Source organism: Falco punctatus, assembly GCF_963210335.1.
Source record: "Falco punctatus genome assembly, chromosome: 3".
Classification (NCBI taxonomy): domain Eukaryota; kingdom Metazoa; phylum Chordata; class Aves; order Falconiformes; family Falconidae; genus Falco; species Falco punctatus.
In genome coordinates this window covers 93,295,118-93,312,162 of record NC_137582.1, presented here as the reverse complement: position 1 = coordinate 93,312,162, position 17,045 = coordinate 93,295,118, and the positions used below count along the sequence as shown (strand labels likewise).

Here is a 17,045-nt window from a genome sequence, read left to right as displayed (position 1 = left end):
CGGAGCAGATTGCCCCAACAGGCATCTTGTAAGAGTGCACATGCCTCATTATTAGCCATAACGTGAAAGACAATTGATCTGTGTGGAGAGAGAGAGAAAGTGCATGAAAATCCTCCATCACCACGCAGAGCCCAGCCAAAACCTCATCCTTAGGACGTAGTGAGGACTCTGCTTGAATATAGATCAAATACACCCCTTGCTCCCCAGAACCTTGTCAGATGAATTATCCTTCTCATTTCTTCTCCCACTGCAGTATCACAAAAGTGGGTGTGAGGTTCCCCAGATTACAGGGGGTTGTAACACTAAAACACATCAGGTAGTTGGTGGTTTGGTGTTTTTTAAATTGCATTTAAACCAAATCCGGCAACTCAGTCCATGGTTACCATGCACTATTCTTCCTGGCTTGAACAGCTGTTTTGGGGAGTAACTTGGCAGCAGCTTTGTTTGTAACCTCCTTGAAAAACAAGTCTGAGAGCAATCTTTCTTACAATCCATCACTGCTCTGAGTATTTGGACCGAAGTGTGTAAAAACAGGATATAAACCTAACTATCTGCATCTTTACCATCCTTCCATTTTCCTCAATGAAAAAAATTAACACTGATCAAACAAATTGCTGGTTTGCAAGGTATTACACACTTTATTAATAATTTCAGGTGAGAGAGCTGTTTGTTTCTGTTCTGTAAAGTACCAACAGCCAAGGTTCAAAGATTTAGGCAACTTCTTTCCTCCTCTTCTGCAGTCAACAATACTTAAGAAAGAAAAAAAAAAGTGACTGAAAAGAAAAATGTTGTCATTCATCTTAAAGACACAAACCAGTTTCAAAATATCTGTGACAAAGACTTGATTTTATGAAACTCTATGTATTTTAATAATATTATTTTTAAAAAACCAGAAAATCTGGCAGAAAGAATGAGTTAAGATTACTCTTCAATAGTGAAGAAAATACATGAAAGAAGCAGCTGGACTTTGCAACTACAGATATTGTGCATGATGTGAAGATCAGACTTTTCTTTCCAAACTCAGTCATTTTATACAAAACCAGAATCAAATTTCACCAGTCCCAGGAAATATTTTAGAGATCCTTCCCTATTCCAAGCTATTACCACAGGTTGCCTCAAGACACTGCTTTCCCCTTGACTACAGCCTGTAACTCTCTTCAAGCATGCAGAAACTGAATTGCTGTAAAACTGCATTACCCTGTCACAGGTTTTAAATCCTTGGGAAAATTGTGATAGCTTTACAGAGGCTGTGTCACTTAGATTATTTAAAGTTTAAAATGTCTTTTTTTTAACAATATGCAGAAACCCCATACCCAATTACTTACAAAACTGTAACCACCACTATAAAAATGTCAGCATTTACCAACAATTAGTGTACATATACATATATCCCATTTAAAGATAGGGAAATTCTGTATGTTACAGCACAGACTACTGGACTGCTAAATGTTTGGGGTTTTTTAATGCAGTTCAGTATTTTCAGGGAGTTCTCTAAAATGCTCATACTCTATAATAGCACAGCGAACATATATGAGTAAGGATGGGTTAAAATTAATTGCCTGATATACGAACTAAACTATCTGAACAGTGATGTAAATTCTCCAATGCTCCACTGAGCTGCAGTGAACTACACTCCAGCCAAAATCCCTAAAATACTGACTGAACTCTGAATACGCAACCATGAATCTTGACACCCTTGACCTTTCCCCAACATATTTTTTCCTCATTTCTTTTCCCATCCATTTGTATCCCTGAACTTTTCACCCCTTTAGTAGAACAGGCTTTCTCATCATCACAGTTTGATGCTCGTCTGCACACAGAGGCTTCTGCTTGCAGGTATGATGATAACTGACAGCCTTTTTTTGATGCACAATAATCCAATTAATCCAATTTACACAGGCAACATAAGTGCAGAATTCAGCCCTCCTCCACAACCGTTAATGAGCCAGTGACATTATGACGTGTAGCGTCATCTCAGTCTCACATGTTGGAGGATACAAGCCACTGAGTTCAGAGCAGCAAGTGACTTGATGTCACTTCAGTAAACAAGCACTGGGAAAGCACCTGCCCTGAAACAAACGGGTCTGAATCAGCCTAATGAGACAGAAGTGCTGAACTTACTAACGCCTTGATAGCACCACTCCTTCCATCAGGCAAGCACAGTTCTGTAACACAGACCTTGTAAGGACCAGCCTTTTTACACTGCTAGCTATTTATAGCTATTAAGTCAGCAACATCAGGCAGACCCAAACAGAGCGCTAGAAAAGTGCAGCTTGTGCTAGAAGCAGTGCCTGGGTGGTGCTGGAGCCGTAACAAAAATTCACCAGAATGGAAATACAGATGTCGAAAACCTATCTGCCACCTATGTATCTCAGCCTAACAGCCAATAACCGATCAGGTATTGAACAAGATTGCTCGAGTTACAGCATCAAACCACCAAGATACATAGGTGGTGAATGAGAAAATCATAGGAAGTTGATGGTTCATGTTTCTCTAACATTGCAGTTGTTGAACAAATGACCTTACCATAACCTCTACTTTTTTATACTAAACGAAGTTCCTGTACTAATCTATACTGAACAAACTTTTCCTTTTGGCACCCAGCCACCTAAGGGAGATAGATAATCAAAGTCATGTACCCCTGAGCATTAATATTGAACTTCTCATCTAGAAAGAGCAGGTCAAGATATCCCTAGGGCAAGCTTGAGATCTCTGAACTACTGTAGTCAAACTGGCATCAAAACCAGGCATCTCGTTTTCCTGGTTGATGGACGTTTGGTGAACAGCCCCAAGTGGTGTTTTAAGTTAAGGTTACATACAGCCTTGTAGTCACGTTACAGTGTACAGAAACAGCAAATACCAAGAAAGGTGCTTGGTACCATTTTAAACTAAATTAGGAGCTATGAAGCTAGGGGACTGGGAAAAGAAATACTGGAAAGAAGAAATTGTTTTACATGCTTTATGAAAAATATACAATGCCCAGAACGAGCAGTGAGATAACACATGGGAGGCAGGGCCCAGTCCCATGGCTGTTGTGCACCATGCTCATCAACCTGAGTGGTCCCATTTGGAGTAAGAGCAGACACAGCATCTTTTCCGTGATCTTGTAAAACTGCAGCTATTACTACCAATGCCCTCAGAGATCTAATGGGCCACAAATCTTCAGCAGGAGCTCACGCTGCCCTGATGAAGCTGGACAGTGCTTTAGCAGTGGCCGGTCTCAGGCCGCACACAGCGCTGCCGCCCCGGGGGTTTGTGTTATCGCTTGTATTTGCTGCAGGGCAGCAGAAAGCGGGTCGCTCTTGAAAGGCTGCCCAGTGCCATCAGCCAGCCCAGGGCATCCCAACACCGAGACACCGCCTCGCCGGTTTATCCCTCTGAGCGTGCATCTCTCCTAAACCCATTCCCTGTCAGAAAACGCGCGCCGGGGTCTACAGCGCCCCCCCTCGGTGCCGCGGGGCCCGGCTCCCGCCGGCAGAGGCCTCACGGCGCACGCACGCGCCCTAACCGCCCTGAACCGCAGCTCTGCGCCCCAGAACCGGAGGGGGGGGTGGGGGGCTGCCCCGGACCCGGAACACGCACCGGGGGAGGAGAAGGGAGGAGAGCCCGGCCGGGCCACCCCCGCCCCCGCCCCGCTGCCGCGGCGGCTGCGGCGGCGCTGCGGAAGCGGGCGGAAGTGACCTCATCGCGCAGTTCCCGCCCGCCCCTCTCCCTCCTCCCGCCCCGGCGGCGGGTGGCGGGTGGCCGGTGAGTGCCCCGGGGGTGCGGCTCCCCGCGGCCCAGCGCAGCCGGCGGGGGATGGCGGCGCCTCAGCTGTGGCGGCTGGGCCAGGCCCCGCGGCACCTGCTGGTCTGTGAGAAGGGCCACGCGCGGCACGCGCGCTCGCGGCACGCGGCGCACGTGCGGGACCACGCCTATAACTGCCGCGTGAGTGAGTGCGGGCGGGGCCGGGGGCGCGGGGGGGTGGCGGTGTCCGCAGCCCCGGCGAGACCGGAGCAGCTCCATGCCGGGCGGGGGGCGCGGTGCCTTCCCCTGGAGGCGGTGGGGCGCCTCGCTGGTGCTGCGCCTCGTGCCAGACCCTGTTCTGGAAGGTTCCGCCGGCCCGGCCAGAGGGGCCCGCGGGCCTCACGCAGGGGACGCAGGGACATCAGCTCGGTGGGCTCAGGCAGCACCTCAAGGAGCCAGAGGCCGTGTGGGCACGGGCTGAAGAGAGGAGGGAAGGCCGGGTGGCGGAGGTGCCAGTGCCCTGTCAGCGCAGCTGGGCGCGGGGCAGGGGAGCGGTGAGGGGCTGGGGGGCTGTCGGCACGGAGGAGGGCTCAGCCGGAGCCTGGCTGCAGGTGGGCCCTGAAGGCTCTCTGTCATCCTGGCCCTGCTTCTGCTGGTGTGTCGTGTGGTGCCAGTGTGTCATGTCTTGCCGTCATCACCTGCATCGCTTTGGACAAGTTAACGTTACGAAGTTCGCTTTTGCCATCTCGCCCTGCTTGCTTTGACTGTTGCAGGTTTCAGTCAGCTCATCTTGCTGTTCCCTGAGTGATTTTTTTTTTTTACCAGCTAATCAGAAAACATGCTACTTGTGTGGCAGGTAGCCCATCTCTCAGTTGTTACCTCTCTTGCATGTGCATGCAAAAGGAGATGCGTACCTGTTCTCTTGGGAGCTTTTGGAGAAAAGTTTTTTGAGCGATGGAGGGAGAAGGAGCAGGGGGACAGGCTTTTAGGCTCCATGGGCATGGTTGTTGGGAAGGTTGGTATTTGGCCATGTAATAATCTTGTTTTACCTGGTTTCCTGGACTTAAAGAGTTCTCGGGATCTACGAAAGGCTTTAAACAAAAAGGGGATTCAAGGTAGGCAATTGGACCAAAAGACTGAACGCTGAACTTAGCAAGAAGAGCTAGGTGCTCATCCCTCTTGAAAGTCAGTTTCCTGCCTTAAATTAGAAGCTTTCTACAGAAGTTGGAGCCTTAATGTGTGCCTTGCAGCTTTTTTTGAAAATTGTAAGCCCATCTTCGAGTTTTGTTGTGATGATCTGTTCAGTTGTCTGATCTCCGAAGTACTCTGCAGAGGAAAACGCACTGATTCAAAAACTAGTTTAAATTCTGCTTTGGTCTTTTCTACTGAGATTACATAAATGCTTAGCCTACATTTGTAGTTATAACTGCTTCTTGCAGCAAGGGCTGAACTAAATGTTCCAGTGTGACGTCAAGCTACATTTATAATGGCGTGAAACAAGATCTGTAGTGAATTCATGTTATGTAAAATCATGCCTTCGTGTAACACCTCATGCTATTGTATAGAACATAACATGCAAAAAAAACCCCAAACTCAAACCTAAATAATCTATTTAGTGTACCAAGAACCTTTCTGCAGATTGTTACATCTTGAAGATGATAGTCTGATACTATTTTTTTCATCTCATTTAGATGTAATATACTGATTTATTTGAGAAGTAGAATTTTTCTTCTGTATTTCTTGTTTTTCTTCCAGAACAGATTTTACAGTATGATTTACATTACAAATATGTTCCTGACAGGTGTCGTTTTTGATTCCTGAATGTGGCATATTACCTGAAGTGCTGAAAAGTACTGTTGCAGATGTTGGAGAGTACTACCTGGTGAGGAGTTTACCGGTTCATGAATTGGTTGCTCAGGAATTCATTGATGCTTTTGTGAAGAAAGGTAAGGTGGAAATCAAAACATAACAGATGCAATAATAGTGTATTTTTTTTTTCATAACACAGTAACATCCATTTATTATTTATTTTGAAAAGTATTTTAAAGGAAGGGAAGGAAAAGTACAAAGAAAATTATGAATTAATTTCTTTATCGGCTTTTTTCTGCTTTGTGGTGTGTCAGCATTTATTTATACCCACTGGGTCCAAAACTTCTTTGATTGTTCCCTCTTCATTTCTCCCCATTCCATCTTAATTCTGCAAGCCAGCCATCAAGAGGGCTTCCATGTATCCTCACATCTGTTTCTTCTACTCCTTATGATTGTGCAGATTCCTGCAGAAATCAGCTCCCTTCTCCCTTTCTCATTCCTTCATATTTCAACATGGAGTTGTGTTAGCTGTGTTCTATAGCAGGCAAGAGAAAAAATACGTTTGCTCTTTGTTCGTTTTTTGCTAGTATAGCTGTGATGGCTCATTCTTACACAGTAAGAGCAAAGAGGATGTAAAGAAGGATGCAGCCTCTGCCCAGCCAGCTTGCTGCTGCATCCTCGGACCATGCTGTTTTCATGTAGCAGGAGCCACTTGTTTGGCTTATGTTAACTAGTTGTACCCTTCAAATGATTGCCAGGAGAAGAAAAAGTGTTAAAAGGAAAAGAGAGGACACCAGAGAACATGTAGATGAAACGGGAGGATAAGAGATCCATTACTTGCTAAATGTGGGACTCTTTTTTTTTTCTTATTCCCCTTAGTCTCATTCATGTGTTTTTACGCCAGTAGTTTTATGGAAGCAACATTTGTACACAGAGTTTACAGGATCTGATGCCTGTGTTTTAAAAAACAAAATTGGCTGTGGCAGATAATGCTACAAAATATATTTAGTAATGTGAGCATCTTCCACCTTGTTTTTGTGTGAACTGATAATAGAAATCTGTTTCTGGAAGAAAAAAAAAAGGGGTTTTTCCATTTGCTTAGTGCAGAAAGTTGCAGGTGGAAAGAAAGCATTTTCATATTGGGATGTATTGTTGTCTGTATTATGGGTCCTTTAAAATAATGCCAGTCCAAGGTTTATAAAAATAATAACAAAATGCTACTTTGCTTGAGAAGGTGGAAGAAAGGTAGTTGATGAAAACACAAGGGTTTAGAGTCATTCACATGGTATTTGGCATGTTTGGTTATCTTGAGGTGAGTCTTTCATATTGTCATGTCTGTCTTTAGAGACTGTGTATTCTTACGGTTTTCTGCTTTACTGTTAAAGGTTCGTGCTACGCACTTAGCTATAACACAAAAATCGATCAAGATAATACTGCAGCTCTGCTACCAAATGGTATGTTTGGGATTTTTTTGTTTTTAGTAATTCATATTGATTATGGTCTGGGGGGGGGTCATTTGGAGTGACGTAAACTGGAAAATGTAATGCTTACTAAACTTGCCAACTTTGTTAGAAATATGTTTGAATTAGGAAAATACTCGTTTTGTCTTTTCATTCATGCTGTTGATTTATTTCTTCTAAAAAAATCAGCTTCACTTATGTATAGTATCAGATTGTCAGTGCTTCAAATGAAATTGGAATTGCTACAGAGGATTATTTTTGTGAAAACATTGCATTCCAGGTTCTTATTTTCTGCTGGTCTCAATTTTCTTTTTTGGTACAAATTCTGTCTTTATCAGCACTGCTTAGGAACACTTTTTAAATAATCAGTGTTTATTCTTTGAGAATTATATTAAAATATTCCGTTTCAGTTCCATCACAGTTTTATGACAAAACGTCATAAACCACCGCTCATCTTAGGTGGGGTTTTATATGCAAAGGAAATAATGCTGTTTTGTGCTTCAAATATGTCATCTTATTTCCATCTAACAGTAGATAGATACAATAGAAACGCAAATTGGTCTAGCAGACCTTTAGCCTAAGACTCTGTAATATGTCAGGTGCCTGTAAGGGCACAGTTCTAGCAAGATGGATACTTGGTAGTGACTGTGTTTCTGTGATACAGTGATTACAAGCTATGCACAATTAATGCAGAGACAGCGTTACAGTTCCTGGTGATGTCACCATCTGAAATCTTCAGCAACAGCCTTATTTGTCTGTATTCTATATTACACTGTTGTACGCTAGAACCAAAAAACTGCAGTTGAGAGCTGTTGTCTGAAATTCTGTACCAAGTGGTAGATGCCAGATTTGGTTTATGGATATGGAATGGGAGTCCCAGGGCATATCTGCTCATCACTAATAAATGTAGTTTACTCAGTGTGAGTAGTCCCACTGGAGCTGGAGGAGCTGCTTTTGTATGTGTAGTTGAGCAGGGCATGTGTGAATGTTTACTAAATCAGGCCGTGTTGTAATGTAGTGGTCAACCAATGACAGAGCAAGTGCTAGGGGGGGACAAGGTGAAAGATTGAGGCAGCGAAGTGAGGTAGTGCAGTAAAAAAGGTATGACTGTCTCAGGAATAGTATTACACTTCTCTTGTTCATTAGACCTCTGATAAAACAAGTGAGTTACAACATTTTTAAAGGGTTAATTGGGTAATGCATTTAACTGGAACTAAGGAGTCTGGATTACATTAGTAATACCATTGATCCAAAACTAACATTGTGTGAAGTGTACAGTTCTCAGAAGACTTCAAAGGCAACTAGATAGAAAATAATTTTTATTAAAGTTTGTTTTGTTTATAGGAAAACTAATTCTGTCGGTGGATAAGGATACTTATGAGGAACTTGGACTGCAAGGTCGCCCTTCTCAGTATTCTGGCAAAAAAGTAATGAGATATAGTAAGTATTATTTACAACAATGCTTATTTCAGATCTGTCTGTGAAGTGCCTTGTTAGGATGTTAAATCAGCAATGCTGAAACTTCCCTTTCCTTAAAACTGGGTGTTGTCTACATTGTATTTTTCCAGATGCAGATACAAGGACAGCATGAAGAGAAAAAACACTTTTACAATGTAGTAAAGTAGCTCTAAGGAAACAAATGTTTGATTTATTTTTTTTTTTGGCAATGCTGTAAAATTTGTAGCTTCCGGGATTTCATTGTGTTGTTTATACTGACGTGATGTGGTACTCAAGAATGTTTGTATACTGTGCACAGTATCTATGGCTTCCGATCTAAATCGGAAAATACTAAACTGATTAAGATAGAGGTTGAAATTTGCACACTATAAAAAAAAAAAATTCAGTGAAGAGACTCACCCAAGGCTGCTTGCTTGAAAGGGAGAATTGTATTATGTTTGAAATACTTAATATGGTAATGTTGATATACCAAGTACTTGGAAAATGCTGTAGTTTTTTAATAGCTGCAGACAAGACATCCTGAGTGTGATTTTTGTTCATTTTTTTGATAAGTAAGTAAAAAACTTGGAACACCATGCCATGTCAAGTGTATTAGAACTTGCAGTAGTTGGTAAGTAGTTACATAAAAACTTTAGAAGGGGAAACTTCTTATCTATAATAAGAATTTTGGCAAAATGAGACATTGTTTTACTATTCAGTTTGTCAAGTAAAATGTATCATGAAATTTCCTTCTGAAAAATAAATATAACTTTCAGCCTGGGGCTGATTAATCTAGAAAAAAACAGCTGAAAAAGTGTCATTGCTATATACATTGCTTCTGATGTTAGATATTCGAGCTTTGTTGGTGCTGATAACTTGCCTAATTACCAAGGTATTTTTAAGGTGCTGTTTTGGGACTTCTGGCAGTGCCATTACAAAAGGCACTAGAAGTTAGTTCCAGATTATATCAAAATAAGGACAGCAGGAGGTGAATATTTATTTCCATAATGGGGAGCCATATTTGCATACTTAAATATTTCGTAAAGGCGCTGTATATGTGAAAAGGAAGCTTAATGTTCTTTGGTTTCTTTGTGTTCTTTTAGTTCTTAATGAATTTAATGTTTATTTCAATTGAGTAACAGTGGCTTTTGTACCTTTTTGCAGTTATAACTATTGACCTGACTGATGCTGGCTTTTACCCTGATAGTAAGAAACATAACAGAGTGCTCTGGGCCTTGAAAGAAAAGAAACCTTTAGAATTTGACTTCCTACTGGCTTGGTATACAAATATAGGTAATAAAAAACTAAATGTAAAACTAAAATGTAACTGACATGAAGTCTAAATATTTTTAGTTTACTGTTCTTTCTTAGTGATTGTCCAAATGTGTTTTTAGTGGAGGGAAGAGTTACATTAAAATGTGTTTGGGTAGGATTTTTTGTTTGCTTTGTTTATTTTTTGGGGGAGTGTCTGTGTAACTTCCTACACAGCAGAACATTTCAGTTCAGGAACACAACAACGATTCATGGGAGATACATTAGTTATTTCCTTTCCTTGTCTATGTTGCGCATACTTTCTGGCATAACTTTGCCTTTTTGATAGTGCTGCCTCTTTTTTATAAATTTTTGACCTATATAACCATTATTAATACAAATTTTTTGAATTTTTTATTAACACATGTAAGTTGCATATTTGGTGTAGGACTTGAGATGGGGAACTTCCATTTCATGAGTAGTTACAGGACATGTACAGAGTCCCTATTTCTGTCACAGGCCATCTACACATACACACAGAGTTTGCTATTTTACAGTTTTATTCTCAAGCACTTGTTTGAGATTGGAGCAGAGTAAGAGGTTGTTGTTCCAAGAAATTGTCTCAAATCACCTTTCTTCTAGTGTTTGGTTATCTACTGTTTTCTAATTACAGTAGTTTTTCTTCTGGGAATTAAGTGTTGTTCTTCCTCTGAGGGTCATTTTCCAAAGTCCTCCGTTGCTTCTGTTACCTCAGAACAGGCTGTATCTAGGGATATGGAGCATTTGCATAGAAGTGACAAAACCTACAGGAGTCTACTGCAAAAAAATGTTTGTCTTCATCATAGCTGTGTAGCTTTCAGTGCGATTCTGCTTTGAGTCTCCACGCTAGTGAGAGGGGATGTTAGAGAGGTCCCTGAGGATGCCTTCCCATCTGCTTTTTGCATTGTTACTGTTTCCTGGCACTTCAAGACCAAGTCTGAGAGGGAGTTAACTGATCTGAGAATATAAAGCTGCTTACAAGCTTCTTTAGCAGTATCCCATGTTTCACTTCAGTCCTTCATGTTTCCCCTCCCCTTTTGAAGTACTGATCATATGACAAGGATCCTTCCTTGTTTGTCATACATAAATTGTTCAAAGGCTTGCAATTCCCATCCTTGTAGTCTTCGGGAAAGAGTCACAGTGAAGGCTGTCGCTACCATAAATGGTGACATAAATCCCCAAGGTGGTGATCTTCAGGCTGAGCTCGCTTGGATTTATTGACCCTGGGTGGAGTGCAAAATGCTTCTAGGGCCGGTATGTTTCTTATGTTTGTTGCTGCCAGTGTTAGCAGCATTCAGAAAGAATAGCATTCCTTTTCCTCACTTTCTCTTATATCCAAAAAATGGGTCAGGTCAATCATTTCCTGAATATGGAGTTAAATCTTAATGCCTTACTGTGCAGGAATCTTGTGCTTATAACACAAAAGACACGTCCTTAGTACTGACAAAAATAAAACTTTTACAGATTTTTATTAATAGACATGAGGCATCATGTAGAATTCTGCTGGAAGGGGAAGAGGGGGCTGTATTTTGTTGAGAGAATTCAAGTCCTCCGTGAACATTTTGCTTGCAGCCTTCCTGCCAGTAACTGCTGTTTCTTGCTATGGTTAGCACTGCTGCAAACTATAAACATTCACGTTGCCCTCCAAAAGCAGGATTTTTTGGTTTTGTACCTGTTTTTCCCACTTAATGGTTCTGGCACCGAGAAGAACAAAAAAATGGGAGCATGGAGTGTCTCATGTCTTCAGTGACAGAGGCAAACCAACATTTTCTTCTCGTTTCTATTGCTGTAATTTCTACGACAGTTTTAAATGTTTATTGGCTGGAATTCACTCCAAAGAAACTTTGACAGTGTGCCTGGCTGCTGTTGATGTGGAAAGTTATGCTGTAGCTAGAGGAATAGTTCTGTTGTAGTCTTGACTGTAGTCTTTGAGATTTGCTGAAGTTAGAGCTATAGCTGAGGCTTCCACATGCAGCAGCCATATAAAATGTATTATTTTTTTATATTTGACTAAGAATTCTAGGGTAATATTATACATTCTTTGAACCTGTTAGACTAACAAATGCCAATAGGAGGTACAGGCTGAAGGAAGATCATCATTCTAGCAGAATTCAGACTTAAATATGTCTATATAGAAATATTAAATTAACAAGAATTCAGTGGCTGCCTGTCTTTGTCACTGTGCTCTGCGGTACTTAGGCAGCTTCCTCTGAAGGGGTGACTGAAAAGGATCAGGTTAGCCCTCCTTTTTCTACTCCCCCAAGTGATTATCATTGATGAGATAAATATGGGTGATGGAGTTTAGGCAGTCCATAATTTTTGATAGTAAGTTTTGGAAATCGAATTCTGCAGTGAACTGTATCCTATTTTTTAATATCTTCTCTTCGTACTTGCCTTTTCTGCAGTATTTAAATGCTGTTCTGGACTTCAGACTTCTCATGAACAAGGTATTACTTCTTGGTCTCCTAGAGACCCATTGTTATTTTATGAAAACAGAATTATGTTACCTGGAATTGCAAATTTAGGAGAATTCATTCCATGTCAATTATCTTACTGCTTCAAAAAGGAAGTTGGTTAGTATCTCTCAGTTAGCAGTATGCTTGCTTTGGTTAGGTTTTTAGTCTAGGTTAGGTTTTTAGAATTTTACCTGCTGTTTTGGATCACATACTAGAGTTGGAGAAACGTGGCCTTTCCCACAAGTCCATCAAGATACCTCAAACAATGTGGTTTAGTTTCTTTACCCTCTCGCCTTCTTCCTCTCTTCAATCCTTGTCCACCAGACTATCCTAGAATTCATCTTGACATCATTGATAAGTCTGTTCTCCAACCTGCTCGCTTTTCCACTGTTCAGGAAAATACAGTGTCCTGGGATGGCAGACTCCTTAGCCAGATGAGTAGGAGTGTCTCTAGTCTTGATGACTAGATGACCTTCCAACTGTATCTTATTGAAGGTGATTTCTCAATTTATTGTAAATCAAGAATTGCCATCACAGCTAGGAAGTCACATACGTGGCCTTTAGCAATGGGATAAAACCTCTCAGAAGGTTTCTTACGCGTTCTTGTCCTCAGTTGAGAGAACTAAGAGATCCGCTAACCTGACATGCTGGATAGAGGACTTGAGTTCCTTTTAGGACAATGAAATGGAAAACTTTCTGCAGTTATGAAGCCATGTTCCAGAAGAGTTTAAATGACACTATAGCTTTTTGCAAAGTATTCCTGAGATCTGCAGGAATTTATTCTGTTGGAGTTGTTTGTGATTCTAGAAGCCATGCTGTCTCTAGGAGGCAGTTGTTAGTGAACTAGTGATTCCGAGATCCCTCTAGACACTGAGCCTAGGGAATACTGTCTGAATTCATGTGAGCTTAGTTCCTTCTCCTGATCGTAGAGATGCATTGTCCTTGTGTATGTCTGCCTCTCAAATTGCGATGCCTGAGGAGTTCCTGGAGATGCTGGGCTAGAGATGACCTAATGGTATAAGGCATGCATTGCTTTTCTACAGCAGCAAGTACCTGTGCGTGAGCACGAAGGGAATGTATGTGTGGGCACTAGTAAGGCAAAATGTTCTCTGGCCTTATGTGTATAGGCACGGGTATACTTGCAGCATGAGTGCGTTTGCAGACTATTTTGTCTTGGGGAGCAGTTAACGTGTTCCTGTTGCCTGTAATATGCTCCTTTTCAGGAACACTCTGAATTACACTAATGGGTTCGTTTTATTACTTGCCCAGTTAATTCTGCATGAATTTTCTATCAACAGATCTGTCCTTGCTTGTTAAATAGTAAATTTACTGAGCTATACTGCATTGCTGGATCTTGTACTAATTTTTATTTCCAAGAAGATAAGCTGAAGGTTCTATGGCTTCTGCCAAAGATAACACCATGTAAGCAGTTTTACACACTGCATTTCCTTGTATACATATACGAAGGTTTCATGTATTCAGTGCTCCTTTTGTTTAGTAGTTTCATAACATGTTTGTGATGTTGTGTTTTTAAGGTGCAGGGGGATCAACGTTGATGTCATACTTTTCAAAAAACCAAATACAGGCCCTGAAGCCAAAAATAACATTCAGCACGTTAAGGGACTTGCAGTGTCCGGTGTTACAAAGTAATGAACTACAGGGAAAGCCAGATGAGTCCTGCAGTACAGAGGAACTGTTTGAATGGCTGGGTGCTGTCTTGAATCAAGTTAGCTTGTAAGTATTCGAATTTGTTTGATCTTTAAATACCTTTTAAGTACGGAAAGCCACAATTAGTTTTAAGGAACAGTTACAGAAACATTTTTCCTAATTCTTATTTAAGTGGGAAGTCTGTTACGCATTTAAGGATTTGTTGTAAGTTGAATAACTTATCTGTGGTTTTAGGGGTACCCATATGTACTGGTTAGGTTGAGACAGAATTAAGTTTCTTTGTAAAGGTTGGTGTGGTGCTGTGTTTTGGATTTGTGACCAAAGCAGTGTTGGTAATGGGGATGTTGTAGCTCTCGCTGAGCAGTGCTTACACAGTGCCAAGGCCTTTTCTGTTTCTCACACTGCCCTGCCAGCAAGTAGACTGGGGGTGAACAAGAGGCTGGGAGGGGACACAGCCACACCAGCACACCCCAACTGACCAGAGGGGTATCGCACACTGCGTGCTCACGTGCTCAGCAGTAAGAGCTGAGGAAAGGAAGGGTATGAAATGTTCAGAGTTACAGCATTTGTCTCTTCAAGTCACAGTTAGACATGATGCTCTGCTTTCCTGGAGATGGCTAAACATCTGCCTATTGATGGGAAGCAGTGAATTAATTACTTAGCTTGCTTTGCTTTCATATGCAACTTTTGCTTTACTTATTAAATGGCCTTTATCTCAGCCCATGCATTTTCTCACTTTTACCCTTCTGATTCTCTCCCCCATCACATTAGGGGGAGTGAGTGAGCAGCTGTGTGGTGTTTAGGTGGTTAGCAGGGTTAACCCACAGCACCGTGGTGACATCTTGTGTATTAATTGCTTGGCCATTGGTTGCTTTGGTATTAGATGATGTATGTAGATACTACTTCTTTGGTACAATTTTTGATAACTAAGATTTCCTGTAGAAGACTTAAAGTATATTTTAATTGTTTTTTGGGTTTTTCCAGGGACAACACATCATCTAGCTTCTTATCAACCTATTGCTGTCCTCAGCCCAATGTAATGGTGGAAAAAGCTTTTCTGTGCACAATCACAGGCTTTATAATTCCTGAGAAGATAATTCAGTTATTGGAGCAGCTGTGGTAAGGACTGACAGGAGTACATTACTAATGTACACCCATACTCTATAACACTTTAGTTTTAGAAATCACTTTTAGATACTTCTTTTCAGTAGTGCTGTAGGAGGTAAATAGCAAAACACACAAAATGAAGAATTTTTTAAATTAGGAAATGAACTGGAAGCTTAACATTGGTATGTAAAAACAAACAAACAAAAAAACTAAAAAAAAAAACCCACATCAACAATACAGAATTCTGGATACTTCAAATTTGAAAATGCCTGTCCTTTATTCAAGTAATTACTTTTGCTTTTTATCTTAATTTCTAAGGAACAGGGGCTCTACTGAGCTCTAGCATCTTTTCAGATTCTCCCATCTATGAAATTCAGATGCTGTCAAGTATGTCTGATTTTTAACGAGTGATGGAAAATATGATTGAAATCCCTTTTTGATACCGAAAACGGTGTCAAAGGTACTTCAAAGTTATTATGGCATTACAATAAATTAACTTATATTGAGTTTTTTGAATCAAGTATTGTAACACTGGACACTGGATAGTGATGAATGGGGTAGCTGTAGTTCTAATTCAATACCAAACTGCATGATACTAGTGTATCATGGATCAGTGTGGTACCTGCCTGTATTTATGTATTGGTGCTACTGACAGCAGGTTCTGGAAGCTCCTTGCTTCATGTCTGAGACAGTGCTTGAAGTGCCTGGTGGCTAATGATTGTAGCACCCACTCATGACAACGTCGCTGCTGCTTTATCTGAAATATGTTCATTACTCTTTGAGCAATTTTCAGATCTCATGCAGAAAGCCTCCCTAGGCTAGGGCTGGAACACAAGTTTTATTCTCTACTTAAGAGCAGTGGATAATGTCTGGCTTTGATTATTTGTGATCCTTTTCCTTTCTGGTGGTAAAAGTATTTGTGTCAAGCATAGCCTGACTGTGTTTCTTTCTCTGATCTCTTTTTTTGGCCCTGATAGCAAATTTTCTTGGTAAATGTTCTATTTTTTGAAAGGCAATGCATGCTGTAGGAAATTCAGAACATCCACTTTACAACTTAGAACTTTTTCTAATTGCTGTAATTGCAGGTTTGCTATATCTGAATTTGGTGGGAATAATCAAGAGTCAATCTTACTTCATTTCCTAATGTCTTCTGACAGAATATTTTCTTTTGAAAATTTTTATTATGTACTAAAGCAGGGTGTTTTAACTGTTAATTACAAATTTTCACTAAAGTGCCTGGTTTTGATTATTTTTATTTATTTATTTAACATGCTGTCTATTCCATTATAATTATTGATTACCTTGTCTTCTTCCTTGCAGTTGCTATTTTGGTGAACCAAAACTGGCGTATTGGCTGACCTTAACTGTGCATGGTTTTGCAGACAGCCCTGTTTCCTGGAGAGAAAGTGAACATGGTTTCCACAAGGGAGGAGAGAACTTGTACAACTTCGTCATTTTTAGAAATCTGGACTACTGGCTTCAGATGGCTGTAGGAACTAATGATGATTGTCCTCCATAAATCTATGGCTACAGAAGAAGTTTTCTAATAATCCCATGTTACACTATAGAAACCTAATAAGATAGGTTTTCTTATAAAAGTAATTGGGTAAAAAGTTGTGTACTAAGAGGCTGTATATTTTTTCCCCATAATTTATAGCCCTTAAACAATGACCTACAATGGAAGGAATGGATTTTTGTTACTTCACTGTCATACAGTGCCTTCTGAAAGACTTGACAATTCTAGCTTTTAAATGTGGTTTTGAGAGTTTAAGGTCTCAGGAATTGACTGTAGGTGCTTTCCTTTTATCCAAAAGTAATTTTGGAATTTGAAACCTAGTTTTACAGATAGCTAGCTAAAATACTGGGGAGGCAAGCTCGTGTTGGGATTTAGTGTTTTCTTTCTTTACATTAAAGATCTGTAAAACCTTCACATTCATGTTTAAGACATTTCAGCCTGCATGTAGTCAAATAAAAAAAGGTGTTCTCCAGAATTTGTAGGGGGGGGAGGAGAAAAAAGGTGAGAAGGAGGTATGTGACAGCGGGAGGAGCACCCATTAAACATGGAAAAAGTAAAGGCTTGCTGACCCACTTT

General features: G+C 40.8%; 1 protein-coding gene across 1 annotated transcript; it reads left to right on the top strand.

Moving 5' to 3' along the window:
* Positions 1 to 3,689: 3,689 nt before the first annotated feature.
* Positions 3,690 to 16,883, top strand: RPP40 (ribonuclease P/MRP subunit p40). The gene is made up of 8 exons (XM_080379976.1): positions 3,690 to 3,927; positions 5,528 to 5,672; positions 6,921 to 6,989; positions 8,340 to 8,435; positions 9,597 to 9,725; positions 13,714 to 13,912; positions 14,831 to 14,965; positions 16,274 to 16,883. Exons 1-8 carry the CDS (start codon positions 3,799 to 3,801, stop codon positions 16,470 to 16,472), a joined length of 1,101 nt encoding a protein of 366 aa, XP_080236102.1. The 5' UTR covers positions 3,690 to 3,798; the 3' UTR covers positions 16,473 to 16,883.
* Positions 16,884 to 17,045: the final 162 nt, after the last annotated feature.

Coding starts and splice junctions, on each gene's coding strand:
- RPP40 (XM_080379976.1), top strand. CDS start 3,799: ATGGCGGCGCCTCAGCTGTGGCGGCTGGGCCAGGCCCCGCGGCACCTG. Junction 5,673..6,920: donor TGATGCTTTTGTGAAGAAAG/GTAAGGTGGAAA, acceptor TTACTGTTAAAG/GTTCGTGCTACGCACTTAGC. Junction 6,990..8,339: donor TGCAGCTCTGCTACCAAATG/GTATGTTTGGGA, acceptor TTTTGTTTATAG/GAAAACTAATTCTGTCGGTG.